The 23,297-nt window shown below is 43.2% G+C and overlaps 1 protein-coding gene across 1 annotated transcript in view; it reads left to right on the top strand.

The window, feature by feature from the left end:
* Positions 1-14,288, top strand: part of LOC121579363 (vacuolar protein sorting-associated protein 37D) — a 46,411-nt gene extending 32,123 nt beyond the window's left edge. The window contains exons 3-4 of the mRNA XM_041893899.2: positions 6,126-6,208; positions 12,878-14,288. Of these exons, the coding sequence (XP_041749833.2) occupies positions 6,126-6,208; positions 12,878-13,420 (626 nt within the window). The 3' untranslated portion in view covers positions 13,421-14,288. The remainder of the gene's footprint in view (positions 1-6,125; positions 6,209-12,877) is intronic.
* Positions 14,289-23,297: the final 9,009 nt, after the last annotated feature.

The following is a 23,297-nucleotide window of genomic DNA, read 5'->3' as shown; positions in this document are numbered from 1 at the left end:
ATCCTTGGAGAGCTCTTTGGTCTTGGCCATGGTGGAGAGTTTGGAATCTGATTGATTGATTGCTTCTGTGGACAGGTGTCTTTTATACAGGTAACGAGCTGAGATTAGGAGTGCTCCTAATCTCAGTTTGTTACCTGTATAAAAGACACCAGGGAGCCAGAAATCTTTCTGATTGAGAGGGGGTCAAATACTTATTTCCCTCATTAAAATGCAAATCAATTTATAACATTTATGACATGCATTTTTCTGGATTATTTTGTTGTTATTCTGTCTCTCACTGTTCAAATAAACCTACCATTAAAATTATAGACTGATCATTTCTTTGTCAGTGGGCAAACGTACAAAATCAGCAGGGGATCAAATACTTTTTTCCCTCACTGTATGTGTGCACACGTTTTCCAAACCATACTCCAACATTTACTGTAGGGTGCCACGTGTGATAGCAGCATCCTAGAAAGACACTTGACCTGTTGATGTGAGGATGTAGTCCTTGAGGTTGTTGCGCACATCTATAGCAATTCTGGTTGCACTGTCTGACGATATGTTTCTTGGGTCCAGTAAGCTGGTGACCCTTGTACCACTTGTCTCCACTCTCCTGGAAGCAGGCCCCCAGTGGATGTGGAGTGGTCAACAAACTTGGGGTGGATGTACTGTGTTGATCAATCTGTGTTGTCTGTGGTGCAAAGGTAGTTGTGTAAGGCCACGTAGGCCTTCACAATGGTCTCAGCTTTCTCTGGGGCAACCTCAGGGGCTCGTCCCAGGATCCTCCATCTTGCAGCAAGGATCCCAAAGCAGTTCTCTGAAATTCTTCTGGCTCTTGAGTGGCGGTAGTTGTAGATCTTCTTGGCGTCATCAAGGCCAGAAGAATCTTTGAATAATTAAGTGTTTCCATTAGTATTGAACAGGAACATAAATGCTATCAAATGTGAACTGTAACAACTGTGTAGCCTATGCTTTGGACATAGGCCCCCATCCTCTTATTGGGATCACTTTTATGTGAGGCATATTACAACATCTATATTGGTATCATTTTCACATCATATGTATATAGTCACATGTATTTAGCGTATCTTACCTGGATATGGTCGGTACCTTGCATCGCAGACTGCCATCAGGACCATTGAGAAAAAGCCCTTGTAGTTGTAGTAATCACTGCCCGTCGACAGTTCCTGCACGATATGGATAATTCCAACGATCCCCAAAATCTCTGCAGATTTCTGCCCATTGTGCAATGGAGAGATAAGCAAAAAAATCCTCCTTCAGGACATGCCAGATAGCCTGGCACACTTCCGTGATGATGGCACAAACTGTCAAGATTCCTAGCTTATAAATTATAACACACAGCGATACTTTGCTGTGTGCTGCCACTTGCCAAAAACCAAAGGGTCACACAGCCTTTCTGCAACAATTACGGGCAAGCTGTGAGTTCTCTCGTACGGAGATGTAAAGGGCAAGCCGCTGAAGCAAGTCGTCAAATCTGGCAACCGATATCTGAAAGTATTGAACATGTCTTTCCTTGTCAATGCTTCGCATAGATGGACAAGAGACGTGTATTCTCACATTTTTCTGTCTTGTTTTTCTTCTCCTCCTGAGTAATAGTAGCATTTCAAGCTCTTGCTGTTCAAGCTCTAGCAATTGCAATTCAAAAAGAGACATGTTTGCTTCTGTGGCTAAAAAGTAGTGTTGTAAAGCATAGAACACCAGACATGGAGCTAGCATTTGTAAACTCTGTAGCTCAGCTGGTAGAGCACGGCGCTTGTAACGCCAAGGTAGTGGGTTCGATCCCCGGGACCACCCATACACAAAAATGTATGCACGCATGACTGTAAGTCGCTTTGGATAAAAGCGTCTGCTAAATGGCATATTATTATATTATTATTATATTATAGTAAACAGGCATATAACACCGGATCCGGAAGTTCAAACGTCATCGCTAGCCAGAGTCAAAAAGAGTGCCTTGGCTCCTCTTGCTTGGTAAGCTACTCTGGCTCCCCAAACCCCATAGTGGATATATACTACACAAGGCAGACTCGTGGGTGGAATGCAACGAAAAGAGTCCGCTGCTAAAAAAAAAACACTCCACCCACGAACATGCTGTAGATCTACGCACGTTAACCGTGTAGACGTTAACCATGTAGGGACGGATCAAAATATACAGAATAGTTACCTGGACGAAAATGGGGGAGGGTCATGCTTTTTAGTCTGTTTTTAATCTAGTCCAGGGGAGGGTCATGTAATTTGTAATTGATAAAATGTCTATATTTCTCAGTGTTTTAGAATGAGTTGCTTATTAGGCTATATATCGGCCTGATGCCGCCCCTCATCTCTGATTCTCCGCTGGGCGAGCAATATCAATTGCGCCTATAGGCTATTTAGTGTGGTCTCAATCAAATGATCCATAGCCTTTAGCCTACGAAGTGCATGCTCGGAGAAGCACAGAGCAAAATTATATTTCTAAGATAGCTGCTGGGATGGTGTAAATAAAACTACGCTGCCTTACACACTGCAATGGATATTCCAACCCTGAGCCCAGGCCTGCTCTGCTCTTGCTGATCAAAAACGTTTTTGTGTGCTGCTTAACCAATGGCTGTGCTGTGTAGGGCTACAGTGGCAGTTCAGGAGGGTAGTCAAAGGTTTCTTCCGAATGTTTTTATTTATTAGGCCTAGTCCCAAAAATTCACCATCTTGCTTGCAGACTACCCTATAGCCTGTGTTCTGTTCAGTTTGAGAAGGAGAGCGCGAAGATGAGAAGGAGGACTAGCTCTCCTCAAACTGAACAGAACACAGGCTATAGGGTAGTTCGCAAGCAAGGCCTAATAATTGTATTAAAAACAATATGTTTCTTGCCCATTATGTATTTATCTGATTTATTGACCTCACAATAAGCTAGATTCAAGTAATTTACATTGTGGTACATTGTCAATCCAGAATCAATTGGAAATGGACAGCTGATGGTGCTGAAAGTAGGCAAATTCGTGTAGGCATAATAGGCCCTTTTCACGATGACGTCATCTAACTTCCGCCTTTCCGCGTAGCAGGTTAACTTCACTTCCGTTCGCCCGTAACCTGAGACTTCTCAACGAAAATACAACTGTTGACCACTAACTAGCAAGCTAGCTACTTGAAGAAATTCCAAAAGGTACGTTTAAGTTAAATTAGTAAAGTTAAGAGTAATAATGTTTACGTATATGCAATGGTTTGTAACTTGCTAACGTTATTGTTAATTCATAATTGTTCACTGCCTTAGTTACTTAAAAGTGGGCTAACGTTAGCTAACAACAACTTAGTACCAGATACCGATAACGTTAAAAGGTAGCGTTACATTGCTGCCTGGCTGTAATGTAACAAGTTTACTTAGCTAGCTATCTAACCCTTTGTTAGGCAGTTAGTTTATTCATGAATGTATAGTAACTCACCTATTCAAATACTGTTGTGCATGATAGCTAGATAAATATTGATTCCTGGTCAAAGCTGAATGTTAATTTAGCTGTTTCTTTTCTCTCGGTGTCTGTATCGCAACAGTATCCCATCCAACACCGAAGCATGGCACAATCTTCGAGAAGATGCTATTGCAGTGTACCATTTTGTTCAAACAACAAACAGAAATTCCCGTATCTGAGTTTTCACGATTTCCCTGTTGATGGAGAAATACGTGCCCGTTGGGTGAGGGCGATCAGGAGAGATGAGGGACCAAGTTTTAAGATTCTTCGTGGGAGCACCTTTGTTTGCAGTCAGCACTTTCCCCCTGAGGATAGCTTTATCAAGCTTCGATCTTGAAGTAAGGGACCACTTGTCAGCAAGTCGTTCTACGTCGTTAAGTCGTATTGGTGGCAGATGTGAAAGGGACTGGGTGAACTCCATAATGATGTGCTACTAGCTAAGCGTTCCTAAGCGACACCGGATGTAAACATAACCTGCATCGCGGCAGAACGGAAGTTGTCTGACGTCACGTGAAAAGGGCCTATTCATTTAAACCGTCTTTATTTTAATTAGACTTCACCAACAACAAGAGGGCTTTGTGTTGGAGCCTATTTTTTCCTATTTAAGAAATAAGAGGTAAGCCTACCTGTTTGACAGACGAAATTAGGGTATAGGTTGCTATATCCATACATTTGTTGGTCTACCTTTTATGAAAGAAAATGGCAAAAAGCACAGGCCCAACCCTTGTTAGATTATACACTGAGTGTACAAAACATTAAGGACACCTTCCTAATACTGAGTTGCAAATCCCAGCAGCGTTGCAGTTCTTGACACAAACCGGTGTGCCTGGCACCTACTACCATACCCCGTTCAAAGGCACTTCAATCTTTTGTCTTGCCCTTTCACCCTCTGAATGGCACACATACACAATCCATGTCTCATTTGTCTCAAGGCTTACAAATCCTTCTTTAGCCTGTCTCCTCCCCTTCATCTACACCGATTGAAGTGGATTTAACAAGTGACATCAATAAGGGATCATAGCTTTCACCTGGTTTCACCTGGTCAGTCTACGTCATAGAAAGAGCAGGTGTCCTTAATGTTTTGTATACTCAGTGTATAACGTGATCTATAACAGTGCTTTGTTCGCGAAACAAGCAGTAAAATACCTGGTAAAGACGTGATTCCGATGCATATGGGGATATCATTGTTTCGTGTCTTAGATATTCAGAGGCTGACTTCGCTTGGGAAAATTCTGTCCCTATCAATTGATTAAGCTATTCACTTCAGCCACCTCTCAGAGTCTGGTTCCTCTCTAGGTTTCTTCCTAGGTTCCTGCCTTTCTATGGAGTTTTTCCTAGCCACCGCGCTTCTACATCTGCATTGCTTGCTTTGGGGTTTCTGTATAAGCATTTTGTGACATCTGCTGATGTAAAAAGGGCTTTCTTTGTTGTTGTATTTCGTGATATCCAATTGCTAGTTACAATCTTGTCCCATCGCTGCAACTCCTGTACGGACTCGGGAGAGGCGAAGGTTGAGAGCCATGCATCCTCCGAAACACGACCCTGCACGTTTAACCCGGAAGCCAGCCGCAGCAATGTGTCGGAGGGAACACCGTACAACTGGCGACCAAAGTCAGCGTGCATGCGCTGGAGTCACTAGAGAGCGATGGGACAAGGACATCCCGGCTGGCCAAACCCTCCCCTAACCCGGACGCCGCTGGGCCAATTGTGCGCCGCCTCATGGGTCTCCCGGTCGCGGCCCGCTGCGAAACAGCCTGGGATCGAACCCGGGTCTGTAGTGATGCCTCTAACATTGCGATGCAGTGCCTTAGACCGCTGCGCCAGTCGGGAGGCCATAAAAAGTGCTTTATAAATAAATGTGATTGATTGATTGACTTTCTGTACAATAGAATATGTTTAAACCCAGTCAGCTTTTAGGGAAACACTTGTGACCTTCTCTCATTGGGTTAAGGTGGGCCTAACTTTTGAAAGTACCGTTCCCAGATTCCCAGATGACGTCTCAGATTTAATCAATTGACAGCCCATGCATCCCATGAGAAACCGGGGAGCCACAATTGAGCAGGAGTCATGTGACAGCCCTCAGTTGTCTCTCTCCAGAATGAAAGGCCTCCCCCAACCCCCATAGCCTAGCCTATACTGTATGTCCACATCACATTTAATTAATAACACTCTGTATTCCACACAGTCTGCTCAACAGTCTTTACCATGAGCCACAACCTTCTGGCCTGCAGCCCTGTGCATCAGAATTCCTGCGTTGCCATGTAATGCTTACAGGACGAAGAACAGTTTCTAAAACGTATATCTAAGGCTCTGGTCTGTCTAAGAAGTGAGGGTAAACAGTAGACATGTTCTCTACTATCCATTTTGTTTTAATTATTATTTTGGGTATAGGGGAGGGTCACTTGTTTTTTCTTCAAGCATTCAGAGAGAGTTTAGGTAAAATATATTTTGCGGAAGGCAGGGCCATCCATTTTCATTTCAGAGAGGTCCGATTTTGAAATAATGTTCATTCCCTAAAATGTTATTTGTTTTAAAATGATTTAATCTCTCCTGGTTTCTCAGTGACTAAACCACCCTCAGTCTTGAGCTAGTCATAAGTCACTCTTTTGGTAAGCTCTTTTTCTTAACTGCTCCCTCTATCACTGTCATTCCCTGTGAATCAAGTATGTTTCTTTGTCCTTGCAGAGGCCGACATACAGAAGCACAGTCTCCAGACAGCACAGAATCTTCTCCAGGAAGATGTGGCGCGTGCTGATGAACAGTCCGAGGTAAATCCAAAGCCCTAACTCTAATGTTTAGTCTTAGCATAAACCACTGAGTGTGTTCTTTGCATTGTCAGCACTAGTGTTGAATAATTGAAAAGCCTCCGCGCCAGTCAACAGCCAGGCCACTTTTGTTCATTCTGCACTCCAGTAAAGTCGGACAGATTACTGCTTGTTCTAGGAATAGTCCATGAAACTCATGTGTACTTGAGTATTCAAGCCTGCAGCAGTTATGATCTACACTGTACTGGTTGCCGTTTTCAAGTGAGATTTAAAAAATGAAGGATTTTGCCCAGCGTTTTCTATGCCCTATACTACACCTGGTCACGATTTCAATAGAAATGTCCATAGTTTGAAAGAGAACATTTGCCTAGACCTCTTGATTTCAAAAGAACCAGTTCTTTCAAATGTTCATTTGCGTATTAAACACACAATGTTATTGACAACCAGACAGTTAACAGAAATCCATACATGGGGATGACCCGCTCCATTTCCAAAAATTGTTCTAGACTGAGCAATAGTGTAATCACTGTACAAATCAATGGACAGCCCATGCATCCCATGAGAAACCGGGGAGCCACAATGGAGCAGGAGTCATGTGACAGCCCTCAGTTGTCTCTCTCCAGAATGAAAGGCCTCCCCCAACCCCCATAGCCTAGCCTATACTGTATGTCCACATCACATGTAATTAATAACACTCTGTATTCCACACAGTCTGCTCAAGGGTCTTTACCATGAGCCATAGCACAGAACCCCCCCTAATGCCTCATCTCAGTTTGTGTGATATTCCGCAAATACGTGTGAGTGAAGGAGGACAGGGAATATTTATAATGTTAACAGCGCTGGGAAATGTAACACTCAAACGCTGACATGGTTGGGTGGATTTATAGATATAGGCCTACCTTTGATGAATTATAGCATGTGCATACATTTACATAAATGTGTATATGTATATTCAGCTACTTTTTAACGTGCACTGCAAGTTAACTGGCACGGTTTACTGAAAAATGTAAATACCTCAGTAACCTAAAGCTACAATTTTTATATAACTACACTGAATGAAAATATAAACGCAACATGTAAAGTGTTGGTCACATGTTTCACGAGCTAAAATAAAAGATCCCCGAAATTTTCCATACGCACTAAATGCTTATTTCTCTCAAATTCTGTGCACAAAGTTGTTTACATCCCTGTTAGAGAGCTTTTCTCCTTTGCCAAGATAATACATCCACCTGACAGGTGTGGCATATCAAGAAGCTGATTAAACAGCATGATCATTACACAGGTGCACCTTGTGCTGGGGACAATAAAACACTACTCTGCAGTTTTGTCACAACACAGTGCCACAGATGTCTCAAGTTTTAAGGGAGCGTGCAATTGGCATGCTGACTGCAGGAATGTCCACCAGAGCTGTTGCAAGAGAATTGAATGTTCATTTCTCTACCATAAGCCGCCTCCAACGTCGTTTTAGAGAATTTGGCAGTACGTCCAACCGGCCTCACAACCGGCCTCACATGCATAAACCGTCTCAGGGAAGCTCATCTGCGTGCTCTTCGTCCTCACCAGGATCTTGACCTGACTGCAGTTCGGCATCGTAACCAACTTCAGTGGGCAAATGCTCACCTTCGATGGCCACTGGCATGCTGGAGAAAGATGCTCTTCACGGATTAATCCCGGATTCAACTGTACCGGGCAGATGGCAGACAGCGTGTATGGCGTTATGTGGGTGAGCGGTTTGCTGATGTCAAGGTTGTGAACAGAGTGCCCCATGGTGGCGGTGGAGTTATGGTATGGGCAGGCATAAGCTACGGACAACGAACACAATTTATCGATGGCAATTTGAATGCACAGAGATACTGGGATGAGATCCTGAGGCCCATTGTCGTGCCATTCATCCGCCACCATCACCTAATGTTTCAGCATGACAATGCATGGCCCATGTCACAACGATCTGAACCCAATTCCTGGAAGCAGAAAATGTCCCCGTTCTTCCATGGCCTGCATACTCACCAGACATGTCACATGTTTGGGATGCTCTGGATCTGCGTGTATGACAGCGTGTTCCAGTTTCCACCAATATCCAGCAACTTCGCACAGCCATTGAAGAGGAGTGGGACAACATTCCACAGGCCACAATCAACAGCATGATGAACTCTATGCGAAGGAGATGTGTCGCGCTGCATGAGGCGGATTGTTTTAGTTTTGTAGGCTACCTATTTAATTATTTAATTATGGATCAAGCTTTAGCAGTCAGTCTGATCTCGTTCTCAATGATCAGTGCTTTAGTTTATTATGTTACTGTCCAGCGTTTCTGAATTTGCGATGCACCCGACTGTCTACGTTATTCTGTGCAATAGCCTTTCGATTTGAACATTTGAAAAGGTTTGGTGTGTGTACTAGGCTATTTGATTTATTTTATATACGTTACAGGACTTTGGTTTCACTAATAAATACAGTTGAAGTCGGAAGTTTACATACATCTTAGCCAAATACATTTAAACTCAGGTTTTCACAATTGCTGTCATTTAATCTTAGTAAAAATTCCCTGTCTTAGGTCAGTTAGGATCACCACTTTATTTTAAGAATGTGTAATGTCAGAATAATAGTAGAGAGAATGATTTATTTCAGCTTTTATTTCTTTCATCACATTCCCAGTGGGTCAGAAGTTTACATTTACTCAATTAGTATTTGGTAGCATTGCCTTTAAATTGTTTAACTTCGGTCAAACATTTCGGGTAGCCTTCCACAAGCTTCCCACAATACGTTGGGTGAATTTTGGCCCATTCCTCCTGACAGAGCTGGTGTAACTGTGTCAGGTTTGTAGCCCTCCTTGCTCGCACACGCTTTTTCAGTTCTGCCCACAAATTTTCTATAAGATTGAGGTCAGGGCTTTGTGATGGTCACTCCATTACCTTGACCTTGTTGTCCTTAAGCCATTTTGCCACAACTTTGGAAGTATGCTTAGGGTCATTGTCCATTTGGAAAACCCATTTGCGACCAAGCTTTAACTTCCTGACTGATGTCTTGAGATGTTGCTTCAATATATCCACATAATTTTCCTTCCTCATGATGCCATCTATTTTGTGAAGTGCACCAGTCCCTCCTGCAGCAAAGCACCCCCACAGCATGATGCTGCCACCCCCGTTCTTCACGATTGGGATGGTGTTCTTGGGCTTGCAAGTCACCCCCTTTTTCCTTCTAACATAACAATGGTCATTATGGCCAAACAGTTCTCTTTTTGTTTCATCAGACCAGAGGACATTTCTCCAAAAAGTACGATCTTTGTCCCCATGTGCAGTTCAAACCGTAGTCTGGCTTTTTTATGGCGGTTTTGGAACAGTGGCTTCTTCCTTGCTGAGCGGCCTTTCAGGTTATGTCGATATAGGACTCGTTTTACTGTGGATATAGATACTTTTGTACCTGTTTCCTCCAGCATCTTCACAAGGTCCTTTGCTGTTGTTCTGGGATTTATTTGCACTTTTCGCACTAAAGTACATTCATCTCTAGGAGACAGAACGTCTCTCCTTCCTGAGCGGTATGACGGCTGCGTGGTCCCATGGTGTTATACTTGCATACTATTATTTGTACAGATGAACGTGGTACCTTCAGGCGTTTGGAAATTGCTCCCAAGGATGAACCAGACTTGTAGAGGTCTACAATTTTTTTTCTGAGGTCTTGGCTGATTTCTTTTGATTTTCCCATGATGTCAAGCAAAGAGGCACTGAGTTTGAAGGTAGGCCTTGAAATACATCCACAGGTACACCTCCAATTGACTCAAATGATGTCAATTAGCCTATCAGAAGCTTCTAAAGCCATGACATCATTTTCTGGAATTTTCCAAGCTGTTTAAAGGCACAGTCAACTTAGTCAAATCAAATCAATTTTTATTTGTCACATACACGTGTTTAGCAGATGTTATAGCGGGTGTAGCGAAATGCTTGTGCTTCTAGCTCCGGCAGTGCAGTAATATCTACCAATTACACAACATATACCCAATACACACAAAAAAGTAAGGAATGGGATTTAAGAAAATATACATATATGGACAAGCAATGACAGAGCAGCATGGACTAAGATACAGAAGAATATTATAGAATAGAATGCAGTATATACATATGAGATGAGTAGTGCAAGATATGTAAACATTATTAAAGTGACTAGTGTTCCATTTCTTAAAGTGGCCAGTGATTTCAATAGGCAGCAGCAGCCTAGTGTATGTAAACTTCTGACCCACTGGAATTGTGATACAGTGAATTATATGTGAAATAATTTGTCTGTAAACAATTGTTGGAAATATTACTTGTGTCATGCACAAAGTAGATGTCCTAACCGACTTGCCAAAACTATAGTTTGTTAACAAGAAATTTGTAGAGTGGCTGAAAAACAAGTTTTAATGACTCCAACCTAAGTATATGTAAACTTCCGACTTCAACTGTATGTTGAAATGGAACCAAATGATCTGTTTCTGTCTTCAGTCCTTTTTAAATAGGATAGATGGGCTATATGGGCTATGGTATAGTTTGAATGTGATAGTCTGCCTATAAGCAGCCTGAGTAGGCCTATAACTCCATTCCTATTCTATTCAGAGTTTAGTTAAATTAATTGAATTGGAAATGAGGTATTATCAGGCTCGTTAATGCGATGCATGTCTGTTGAATTTGGAAAAATCCACCCGCACTCGGCCACGCCCCACCTACTCAGCTAGTCAGGAGCCGCTACTGTGTTGCGGCCTTGGCATACTGCATACTTTTTACTAAACGGTACGTGCTAAATAGCATGCGACAATGAGTACATAGTATGCCGTTTAAGTATGTAGTACGCTTGTATGGGTATTCGGATATGGCCACTGTTGTTTTCAGTAACTTCTTTGTTGTTGTAATATCGAAAACAGATGTGGCTAGCCCATCCATAGAAGAGCACAATATGTACTGCAATTTTTTTATCATGCTGCAAGACGCTCCTCAGCTTGGCAACAAAAACAATAACAACGGAGGTGGGGCGGCCAGTGGCGCAATTTACCCTACTGCGGATTCCATCTTTAAGTCTTTATAAAGACTTCAACATTGACAGTGTACAAGATAAAATATTTTTGCCATCACACAACAGAACACTTAAACTGGAACGACACTCTCAGTAATGGTTGCACAAAAAGAACAGTGTGCAAACCACGTCTCAAAATATTCTAATGAGCCCCCGCCTCTAGATTATGAAGTAGCTGGGGTTGGTGTGGGCTAGCCCGTGTTGGGCTTGGTGTGGGCAAGCCCGTGTTCGGTTTGGTGCGGGCTAGCTCGTGTTGGGTTGGTGTGAGCTAGCCTGTGCACACCTTGCCAACCGCACGGGGCAATGGAAATGGAATCATGGGGTCATGTTTGCTAGGTATATATCGGTATGTTTTTACCCTCGTGTGAAAGGTTATTTTTACAAGACAATTTGTGCAACCTCGACACATTTAATCCGCCCTCACACGGTGCTAGGTGATAAAACATTTTATTTGGAGAGGAACGTATGGCACTACACATTTATTGAGCTTGAGCCATTAGCAAGTGGTCCTTGTAATCCTTCATTTAACAAACCATTTAAGTAGGTGACCGAATGCATAACCGTGAACAGACAACAGTCCTATACAGCACGTTCCCATCATAAGAAAGGCTTACTTCCACAGACTATCCCCCCACACACAATCCTTCCAACAGGTTTTGATTTATCCATGCAAGGCCGTCCAGCTAACAGATGTAAATAAACGGTGCTTCCTCCACCTCACACAACCCCGATTGATGGCTCCATGACTCAAAGTTGTTAGGGCAGCAGTCAGCCTGATTGATTGGGTGACCCTCATCATAACAGGACTGTGTTGAGTGATGGCTCTTAGCCAGCACTGAAAAAACACAGGTCACTTGAAAATAGATGACCTCAGCCCATTTGTTTATTAGATGGATTTCACACAATCAATTTTTCTAACATATGGCAGTAAGGGTGGGTCCTTTTGTGTGTTCCAGCCTTCTGACACCATTTGGTCTTATGTATCGCCACACATGAATATCTTTAGCGGCTCCGTGTTGAAGCTGCCAGATTTCAGCCCCCGAGGCCAAAGGTAATATCATAGAGGGTTGATTGTGTCAAGCCCTCTACAGCTGGCAACTGTGAAGAAAGAAACAGTGTCCAGAGCAATTATGGTGGTACTGTGGGGACCATTTGCACTGCTCCGATATGGAAGAGACACAGTAATGACCTAAGCCTTTTTTGTGTGCGTAGCCAGTGGCTGCCCGTTAATTGAGTCATTTCCATTGGCTATGCTCAGACAAAGGTTAGAGTGTTTGGGGAGGTGGGCTGTGCAGACTAGACTGTCATCAATTATTCACTCCCCCCATACTGGGCTAGACGGGTCTTCCACCTGCTCCCCATGACTGGGGGCACAGTTGCCAGTCAGACTGATTACAGTCATTCTAGGGCTGTTCCAGTGGAAGTGTTACTGGATGTACAGGTTTGGCCTATGTAAAAAAAGAAAGAAATGATCTACACTTACAACTGTTTCAAAGTTAATGGAAAAACATAAGTTAATGTGAAATCCCCTTTTACAGGTGAGGCTGTGTTTGAACTGTTCCCAGGGGTTGGGAATCCTTTTGTTTGAATTCCTGTCTTCTGATACCCGTTTATTTGTGGGCCTCTCCTTCACAGGACCTCCTGGAGAAGTTCATGGAGGGGAATGTGCCCCTGGAGGGGTTTCTTGATTCCTTCCAAAGCTCCAGGAAGAGCTACCACATCCGCCGTGCTCAGGCCGAGAAAATCCAGGAGCTCAACCGAGCAAAACAGAATTCCAGCAAACCCAAAAAGCCAGAGGAGCGAGAGGACAAGATGCGGGAGGTGAAGAGGGACGAGCACCCGGAACCCCAGCGGCCCAACGGCTTCATGGCCCAGGGCCCGCCCCGGGTCTTCCAGCTCCGCTACGGCCTCACCCCCGCCATCCTGCTTCCCCACTTCCCCCTGCCACCCTCCTCCACCACCTCGCCCTCTGCCCCGACCCACACCAGTCTACCTCCGCTGGACTCCCAGCCAGGCCAGACCCACATCCTGAGCCCCAGTGCCCCGCTCTCTGGACATGGGCATCCTGTGAACCTCCGGGTCATTGGACAGTTACCCGGTGGCTGGTCAACCAGACCGATGCGGTTACAGCAGCTCTATAGGCCCGCCCCTCACCAGCCTGAGCCTCCATACAGATAACTGAGGAATGGGCCCTAGAGGTCTCTAGACATGGAACCAAACAGTGGCTACCAGACTCATGCACGCAAAGATGGCTGTTTGTGGAATTGATCTGAATCATATGTTCGCCATCCATGACACAAAATGTAAACATACCTAAAAAAGGGAGATAACCGGAAGCCATAAAGCACGGAAGAAATTTAGTTGAAAGCAAGGGAGTAAATGAAGGAGAAACAGGGCATGGTTTTCATTTTTTATTTGAATGTTACACTTCCAGGGCATTACAGTGTTGTAAAACACAGCTATGATATGGAAATGTCACAGATGGACTAGTGTCTCCAGTTTGTCATAAAAGACCTCATTGTCCATTAATCCGACTGAGAACTGCAAGGCTTCTATGAAATGGCCTGGTGTCATTTTGCTGATGATCAATAAAGTCCAAATCATGGTGTTTATTATTAACCTAAATCCTTGTTATTACTTGTTTCATAGTTCGATCCAAGCAATGCAGTCATATTTATGCAGCTTTGGAACCATTTCCAAGCCATCGTCCTGAAATTGCAACACAAAGATTAACCAAGAACACGATATGTGGCAGCGTTTATGCAGCTTCCATTTTCAAATGCACATTTAGTGCAGATGGTCTAAAATGTATTATTTATCCAGCCAGTAGATATACACTGGCAACACAACTGTTTGCTCTTCAAAAAATGGTGTTATCACGTGGATTTTATTAAATGAATAATATCGCTGAGAGTGGATATGGGGAAACACAGTAACATTGTTATCTTTGGCCAGGCTCCCAAACAGGGCTACATTTTCTAAAGGGTCATCAAGATTCTCAGGCGAAGTTGATTACTGTCACAAATAAACCTTGAAGAGCGCCCAACTCTGTGTTTGTTATTTCACAAACAGTGTCGAAGCATTCACATCTGCAAATTATTTACGGAAATTCTATTTTAAATGCCCAGCTACAAAGGCTTTTGCTTATTCTGATAAATGAGAAACTGCATTTACATTTTAGTTATTTATCCAAAGCGACTTACAGTAGTGAGTGCATCAATTTTTTGTACATTCACATACTGGTCCCCCGTGGGAAACGAACCCACAACCCTGGTGTCATAAGCACCATGCTCTACCAACTGAGCCACACAGGATCTTTCAGGAGATCAGATTTGTTTTATTTTCTCCTCCGAACTGAGTAGGAGAGCGTGTACATTTTATCTCTGTGAGAAAGCCAGCCTTCTGCAGGCTGATCTTAGACAGCACATACTGTTATGATTTAATATGAAACAATTTATTTCCTCAAATTTCCTTACTACCAGTCCAGCATATAAGTGCACTTTGGGGAAAATAGGATAATTAAGCAATAAGGCCCGATGGGGTGTGGTATATGGCCAATATACCATGGCTAAGGGCTGTTCTCAATCACGACGCAACGCTGAGTGCCTGGATACAGCCCTTAGCCGTGGTAAATTGGCCATATACCACAAACCCCAGAGGTGCCTTATTGCTATTATAAACTGGTTACCAACGTAATTAGAGCAGTAAAAATAACTGTTTTGTCATACCCGTGGTATACTGTCTGATATACCACGGCTATCAGCCAATCAGCATTCAGGGCTCGAATCACCAAGTTTATAATAGGTAATTATAACGTTCTGTTTTTGCAGTTCAAATCGATGGGGTGCTAAATTTGCAGCAATAAAATAAATGTCTCTCAATGATGTGATTAGCATTAGATTCATTGGGAGAGAGCTACTATCACAGCAGCCCGACAAGGTCCATTACATCAGTAGGCACAGGAATCTCCACGCGACAAGTCACGCCTCCAACCAACCAAAACACCTTGTTTAGCCTCTAGCATTATGATGGACAGTATCAAAGGCTCCAAGGTGAGTGTGAACTTTATAGCTCAGATCTTGTGCCCTCCCATAGGAGACCCCTGCCAGAGCGAACAACCATGGCATGACTGGGGGGGAGGACTCTGGTCACAAACAAGTCTTCCCTTATGTCCTCAATATTTTATTATGGCAATAAGATTGTACAGAGTTCATGAGTGACTTAAGGGACTAGAATAAGAGGACTTTATTGAGCCCACATTAATTGTTTACCAGGCCTTTCAGCTCATGTTGGAGTACTGAAGTTACTTGTGTTTTAACACGTGTGACAGTGCAGATTTAAATTCTAACCCAGATATTAGGCCTAATGATAATAAACAGAAGCTATCACAGAAAGTCTTTATGAAAGGGAATGGTATACATATATCAATGTGGGGTTTCCATTCTGTTTCAGGATCACATCTAAAGCTTTTAGCATTTTGTCCAGTACAGTATCTTTCTCTTCCCTCATCAAGGTAACTGAATACTCTTGCATATTTCCTGAAAATGGGGGGGAATGTGAATTAGAGTACATCAAATCCAATGTGGTGGTTATTCACTAGCCAAAAACAATACTATTGACATGAAAAGCCCACTTTTCATATCAGTAGATTATGGTTGCAAGCACTTCTAGGAAATGTCCAGAGTATGTCAAAATGTATCATTCAATTTCCCCTTTTTTGCCTGTTGTGTATTTCACTGCAATGTCTCAATATGAATGCGTGTGGCGTCTAAAATATGAGTGTTGAGAGAAAGGGCCCCGGGGCAGGCCGCTCCGAATAAGATCATGGTGAATAAGATCATGGCGTCTCAGTAGGTAAATGTCCATTTGTATGCATGTCTCGACACTGAACTGCCAGTGACCTGATTGCGTGAGGAGAAAAAAAACAGAGTTGCGGTTGTGTGTGAAGAAGCATACTAAACGAGAGACAACAATGATTCATTACAATACTTACAATCTCATTATTTAAACTTGGCCTGCATCAACAAATCGTTTATTGTTTTTCACCCCTTTTTCGTGATATTCAATTGGTAGTTACAGTCTTGTCCCATCGCTGCAACTCCCGTACAGACTCGGGAGAGGCGAAGGTCGAGAGCCATGTTTCCTCCGAAACACGACCCTGCCAAGCCGCACTGCTTCTCGACACACTGCTCGTTTAACCCGGAAGCCAGCCACACCAACGTGTCGGAGGAAACGCTGTAGAACTGGCGACCGTGTCAGCATTCATGCGCCCGGCCCGCCACAGGAGTCGCTAGAGCGTGATGGGACAAGGACATCCCGGCCGGCCAAACCCTCCCCTAACCCGGACGCCGCTGGGCAAACTGTGGGCCTCCTCATGGGTCTCCCGGTCGCAGCCGGCTGAGACACAGCCGGGGATCGAACGGGGGTCTGTAGTGACGCCTCAAGCACTGTGTTGCAGTGCCTTAGACCGCTGCGTCCCTTGGGAGGCCTAAACATGATAAAATCTTAACAAACACAAAGTAGAAATACACACAATGTTTAGCCTACAGTATATCGTAAATTAAAGACGTTGGCCTTACTTGTATTCCCTACAGGAGAGGGGCAGAAAGCCTGGCCATCTCTCGGTTGACTTCCCACCCCATGGGCCATCTGGAGTCTCATCAGCCTCCTGTGCTCTCTCTAACAGGCCCCATGGGCAACACAGTGGCCGTGGCTGGACAGAGGGGGCAAGGCTTGACAATGGGTAGTAGCACCACAGGCCTTGTCAAATAGAGGAATGTTTCCTGCTCTGTTCAGCAACATTTTATGTCAACAACAGCTTTTGTCACTGGTGGTTTATCTGACAAAATTGCCCTCTGTCATCAGCTCATTATTAACCTTTTAGCTCTGTCTTTGGGCAAGGAGTTTTATTTTATTTTAGAAGAACCCATGCTCACTTTCTCCCAGTGTTTTTTGTCCCTGCCAATTTCATCTATTAGGAAGAAACACTATTTTTGAATTCATGAAAGCAGCATTGATAATGTTAGAAATATGAACTGATCAGGAACAGCAAATCCTTCAGGTTTGAGATATTCACTTACATTAGAGCATAATGAATGCAGCATTTTGATCTAGTCTTAACCTACCACACCCTAACATTGATGTGATCTTATAAAATGTGGCCATATGTGGAATAATTAATATTTTCACCATAGTAACCCAGTCAATGCAAATGAATGTTTTGGCACAGTGATTAGGTGCGCCTTCAATTTCTTTGAAGCTTAACTCCAGCTCCAATCCTTTGCATTCACACCATAAAAATCATCAGCTATATTTCATAGTTGAAAGATACATTTGATCTATGAAAACAGATTAGCCTTTTTCCTATGTACAGTATAGAGATTTAAGTCAGGTGAATATTTGATGTTTAATTAAGGCAGAAATATTTTATATTTATTTTCCCTTCCAACTATTCACAGTATGGGATTGGGTGAAAACATTGTGTGTGAGTGTTTATGTTGCTCATTAGCCCTATCAAATGTCCCTGTGTGTGGGGGGGACATTTATCCGCCTTTGATCTTTTAGCAGGGTCTATCTGGTGAGTGGTTTGGGATAGAACTGAAATTGAGGAGAGGAAGGGGCAGGGCCGATCAATGTCAAATTCATGAGGGCTGTATCAAATTAACATAAGCCCCTGTGCCCCAAAGACAGGGGGCTGTAGCACAGCATATCCAGTACATCTCTCTCTCTCTCTCCCCCTCTCTCTCTCTCTCTCTCTCTCTCTAATCCCCAACCCTTCCATCCAGATTCATTTTGCGCCCATCTGCATGTTTTAAACATCACATTGTGAGTGTGCTACATGTTACGTAACTGGGACATCCCTGCTTACATTAAGATGCTGTGGGCGTAATAGGGAAAATGAAATCATATAGACTAGAGCCCACACAACGCCTCCAGAGAATGCCACGCAGGGCGAGTGGCATAAACAAGTCCTGTACCCTAGAGAGAAACTCTATGGGAGGTTGGGGGGGGACTGAGGGGTAACCGAGCAAGGGGTGAGTACAGTGTCTGCTTTAGCCAGGCATTCATGAAGGGAGTCTGCGAGCACATTCACAAATCAGCTCAGACAGGGTTTACTGGGAGAAACCATCCCGTTGCTTCTGGATCTCCCTCAACCTGTTAAGCACATGTGCATGCACAAACGCAGGCATGAACAAACACACACACTCACTCAGTAAGTGTGTATGGTGTATGTGTGTCTATTGGGAGTTCAATTATGTTTATATCTGCCTGGTTGACTCGCCATAAACATGTTCTCCCTATGGTTGATGTGTAGAGGGGGGAAATATCCCTACTGCTCTCTGTTTAGGATGTAACCAGTCAAATTAATTCAAACGCAATGAGTTGATGCATTTTGAGTGTGTATCATAATTGCCTTGCGTAATTGCCTTTCTCGGAGGGACTGAAAGTAAGCCTAATTGAAACAGCATTTTCTCTGTAACGCTGTGGCTTTGACCATTCAGAGCATTTTGCATAAGAGTTGTTATATGTTTATTGTCATAACAGAGACCATCGATTGTGTGTTGGCTTTAGTATAGATAGGTGAGGTTAGGTTGTTCTGTACTGAGCAACGTGCATGATGTTGATGTTCAGGCTAGATGATAGCATGTTCAGAGTCTAACTAGGAAAGCTACACTAAATAAAACAAAATATTTCTTTTATGGAAAGGAATTGAGTTACATGCATATTCGTAATTTTTCTGAGGGTTAGGGCTAACCTTACGCTTGCTCCTCTCCTGGGTGATGCTGATGCAGCATCTTATACCAACAGGCCCAACAAGCATTAGTTGTTGAGCAATGAGCAATAAAGAAATCATGCATCTTATCTCAAGTAGGGGAGTTGGTTACATGGTCACAATAAATGGGATGTCACTTTTAACGTGCAAGGGCTGTGGAATCTGTTTCTCAAGGTAGGACCAAGCCAAGCCTCCCAAGCTTTTGCCTTTAAAGGGGCAATCCACTGTTGAAACAATAACAAAGCGTTTCCCCCACCACTGTTTGGGTAAAAAGCTGAGGGATGGGGCTGGAGTAATGCAACCACTCAAATTCATAGACAGAGCTATGGATGCAAGTACTGACCATTATATAAACATAATAGTTTTAAGCCTGTTTTGAGTCTATAAAGAGTTTGTTTACATATACTTTGTTCACAAACATTGGAGTAAAACAAGCTTAGGCTATATTTTGGGTTCTGATGGGGTATGACAGTGGAACTAAGCTCATGAGGCATTTTTAAATTTTTAAATAAATTGGCACCTTTGCACCATTCTTAAATAATTCCCAATTTCTTCTAAAATGAGTTGAAATAATAAATAAATGAAAACGTTTGGTCACCACACATTGTTATTGAATTTTCTACATTGCAGAACCAATTGTATTTTTTTTTACTTAAGTTTACAATTTTTATTTAGAAAATGGAGACAAACGGCAGTACTAGCACCCAGCACGCCTTTTGCCATGATAACTGCAGACAAACACTAGGCGGCAGGTAGCTTAGCGGTTAAGAGCGTTGTGCCAGTAACTGAAAGGTTGCTGGTTCTAATCCCCGAGCCAACTAGGTGAAAAATCTGTCGATGTGCCCTTGAGCAAGGCACTTAAACCTAAGTCGCTCTGGATAAGAGCGTCTGCTAAAATGACTAAAATGTAGCCATCAATGAGTTTGCTACACCTTTCTACTGGCAATTTGGCCCACTTTTAAGGAGCAAACTGCTGTAAATCTTCAATGTTTGAGGGGTGCCCTCCACCAACTGCTGTTTTATGATCTTGCCGTAGATAATCTGCTGATTTCATGATGCCTTGCGCACGCATGTTCAAGGCCCCCAGTACCAGAGGCAGCACAGCAACCCCGCGATATGCAACTTTTCAGGGAAGTCAGGAACCAATATACACAATCAGTTAGGAAAGCAAAGGCTAGCCTTTTCAAACAGAAATGTGCATCCTGTAGCACTAACTCCAAAACGTTTTGGGACACTGTTAAGTCCATGGAGAATAAGAGCACCTCCTCCCAACTGCCCACTGCACTGAGGCTAGGAAACACTGTCACCACCGATAAATCTACAATAATCGAGAATTTCAACAATCATTTTGCTACGGCTGGCCATGCTTTCCACCTGGCTACCACTACCCCGGCCACCAGCTCTGCACCCTCCGCTGCAACTTGCCCATGCCCCCCCTGCTTCTCCTTCACATAAATTCAGACAGCTGATGTTCTGAAAGAGCTGAAAAATCGGGACCCCTACAAATCAGCTGGACTAGACAATCTGGACCCTTTCTTTCTAAAATTAGCTGCTGAAATTGTCGCAACCCCTATTACTAGCCTGTTCAACCTCTCTTTCGTAACGTCTGAGATCCCCAGAGATAGGAAAGCTGCCGCAGTCATCCCCCTCTTCAAAGGGGGTGACACTCTAGATCCAAACTGTTACAGACCTATATCCATCCTGCCCTGCCTTTCGAAAGTATTTGAAAGCCAAGTTAACAAACAGATCACCGACCATTTCGAATCCCACCGTACCTTCTCCGCTATGCAATCCGGTTTCCGAGCTGGTCATGGGTGCACCTCAGCCACGCTCAAGGTCCTAAACGATATTATAACCGTGATCGATAAAAGACAGTACTGCGCAGCCGTCTTCATCGACTTGGCCAAGGCTTTCGACTCTGTCAACCATTCTTATTGGCAGACTAAATAGTCTTGGTTTCTCAAATGACTGCCTCGCCTGGTTCACCAACTACTTCTCAGATAGAGTTCAATGTGTCAAATCGGAGGGCCTGTTGTCTGGACCTCTGGCAGTCTCTATGGGGGTGCCACAGGGTTCAATTCTCGGGCCGACTCTATTCTCTGTGTATATCAATGATGTCGCTCTTGCTGCTGGTGACGCTCGGATCCACCTCTATGCGGATGACACCATTTTGTACATGGTGAGTGGTTTGGGTTAGAAGCTGGAGACTCTTATCTCCCTCACTAACTTTAAGCATCAGTTGTCAGAGCAGCTTACCGATCACTGCACCTGTACACAGCCATTCTGAAATTAGCCCACCCAACTACCTCATCCCCATATTGTTATTTATTTTGCTAATTTGCACCCAGTATCTCTATTTGCACATCATCTTTTGCACATCTATCATTCCAGTGTTAATACGAAATTGTAACTATTTTGCACTATGGCCTATTTATTGCCTTTCCTCCATAACTTACTACATTCGCACACACAACCCCACCTCTTTAAGGAATACCTGGGATAGGATAAAGTAATCCTTCTACCCCCCAAATTGTAAAGTGGTTATCCCACTGGCTATAGGGTGAACGCACCAATTTGTGAGTCGCTCTGGCTAAGAGCGTCTGCTAAATGACGTTAATGTGCCCTTGAGCAAGGCACTTAACCCTAATTGCTCCTGTAAGTCGCTCTGGATAAGAGCGTCTGCTAAATGACTAAAATGTAAATGTAAATGTATATATTTTCTGTTGTATTTTTGACTTTGTTTTGTTTACCCCATATGTAACTCTGTGTTGTTGTTGTTGTTGTTATCTCACTGCTTTGCTTTATCTTGGCCAGGTCACAGTTGTAAATGAGAACTTGTTCTCAACTGGCTTACCTGGTTAAATAAAGGTTAAATAAAAAAATAAAAATTATCTAAACTCTCCATGTTTGATTGTAGGGAGGGTGTTCTTAATGTAATTTTTTTTTGTTTTACAAAAATGTAATTATTTCTGCAATGTTGCAAATCCAATAACAAGGTGTGGATACCAACGTTTTTTCAATTTCAAGTTATTTTAGAATAATCCCATCAAAATCCAATCAAATGTTATTTGTCAAATGCGTCGAATACAACAGGTGTAGGTAGACCTTACCGTGAAATGCTTACTTACAAGCCCTTAACCAACAATGCAGTTTTAAGAAAATAGAGTTAAGAACATATTTACAATATTTACTAAATAAACTAAAGTAAAAAAAAAAAAGGCTATATACGGTCCAGAGTCAATGTGCAGGGGTACAGATTAGTTGGGAATAGAGAATTATATATTTTTTTAAGTGCAAGGGTGCCAATATATCTGGCCGCAACTATATATTCTTCAAGAATCAATGGGTACATATCATTAATGTTTAAGTCTACAAATGGTAGTAGCAACTGAAGATTGCCCCTTTAAACTAGGGCAGGGTTCCCTAACTGGCGGCATGTGTGCCTAATTTGGCCTGTGGGTGATTTTACTTGGTTCCCCAAGTTTTCTGAGCCAAAATAGATTTTTTTTATTACATTTTAGTAAATTGTTGGACATAAAAGACTGTAAAAACACCAGCAGGTCAGCTCCAAGTGATTTTCATTTTGGAAATCTGTTCCAAAGTATTCCCATGCATAATCGAGAGATATATGCATAATCGAGAGATATATGTGAGCGTATACAAATGTAAGCAAGGTTTGAAATGATTATGTTTTAATCAAATGTTATAGACTCCCAAGTGGCGCAGTGGTCTAAGGCACTGCATCGCAGTGCTAGCTGTGCCACTAGAGATCCTGGTTCGAGTCCAGGCTCTGTCGCAGCCGGCCGTGACTGGGAGAACCGTTGTCCAAGGTAGGGGAGGGTTTGGCCGGCAGGGATGTTCATTTCAACTATGAAAAAAAAACATGTATGCATTCACTAAGTAAGTCGCTCTGGATAAGAGCGTCTCCTAAATGTGTATCTGTTTGGGCTTCGTGCGGTCAATTTGCAGTCTACAAATTATTTTTAATTATGTTCCGGCCCCCTGACCATCCGATCAATAAAAAAAAATAGTCCCACGTCTGAATCTATTTGATGTACTCCCGAGTGGCGCTGTGGTCTAAGGCACTGCATCGCAGTGCTAGCTGTGCCACTAGAGATCCTGGTTCGAGTCCAGGCTATGTCGCAGCCGGCCGCGACCGGGAGACCCATGGGGCGGCGCACAATTGGTCCAGCATCGTCCAAGGTAGGGGAGGGTTTGGCCGGCAGGGATGTGGGTTCGTTTCCCACGGGGGATGAAAGAACAAAAAAAAAATATATAAAA

This window comes from Coregonus clupeaformis, chromosome 13 (genome assembly GCF_020615455.1).
Source record: "Coregonus clupeaformis isolate EN_2021a chromosome 13, ASM2061545v1, whole genome shotgun sequence".
Lineage (NCBI taxonomy): Eukaryota > Metazoa > Chordata > Actinopteri > Salmoniformes > Salmonidae > Coregonus > Coregonus clupeaformis.
The sequence above is the reverse complement of the archived record's forward strand: the minus strand, read 5'-3'. Positions and strand labels throughout refer to the sequence as shown.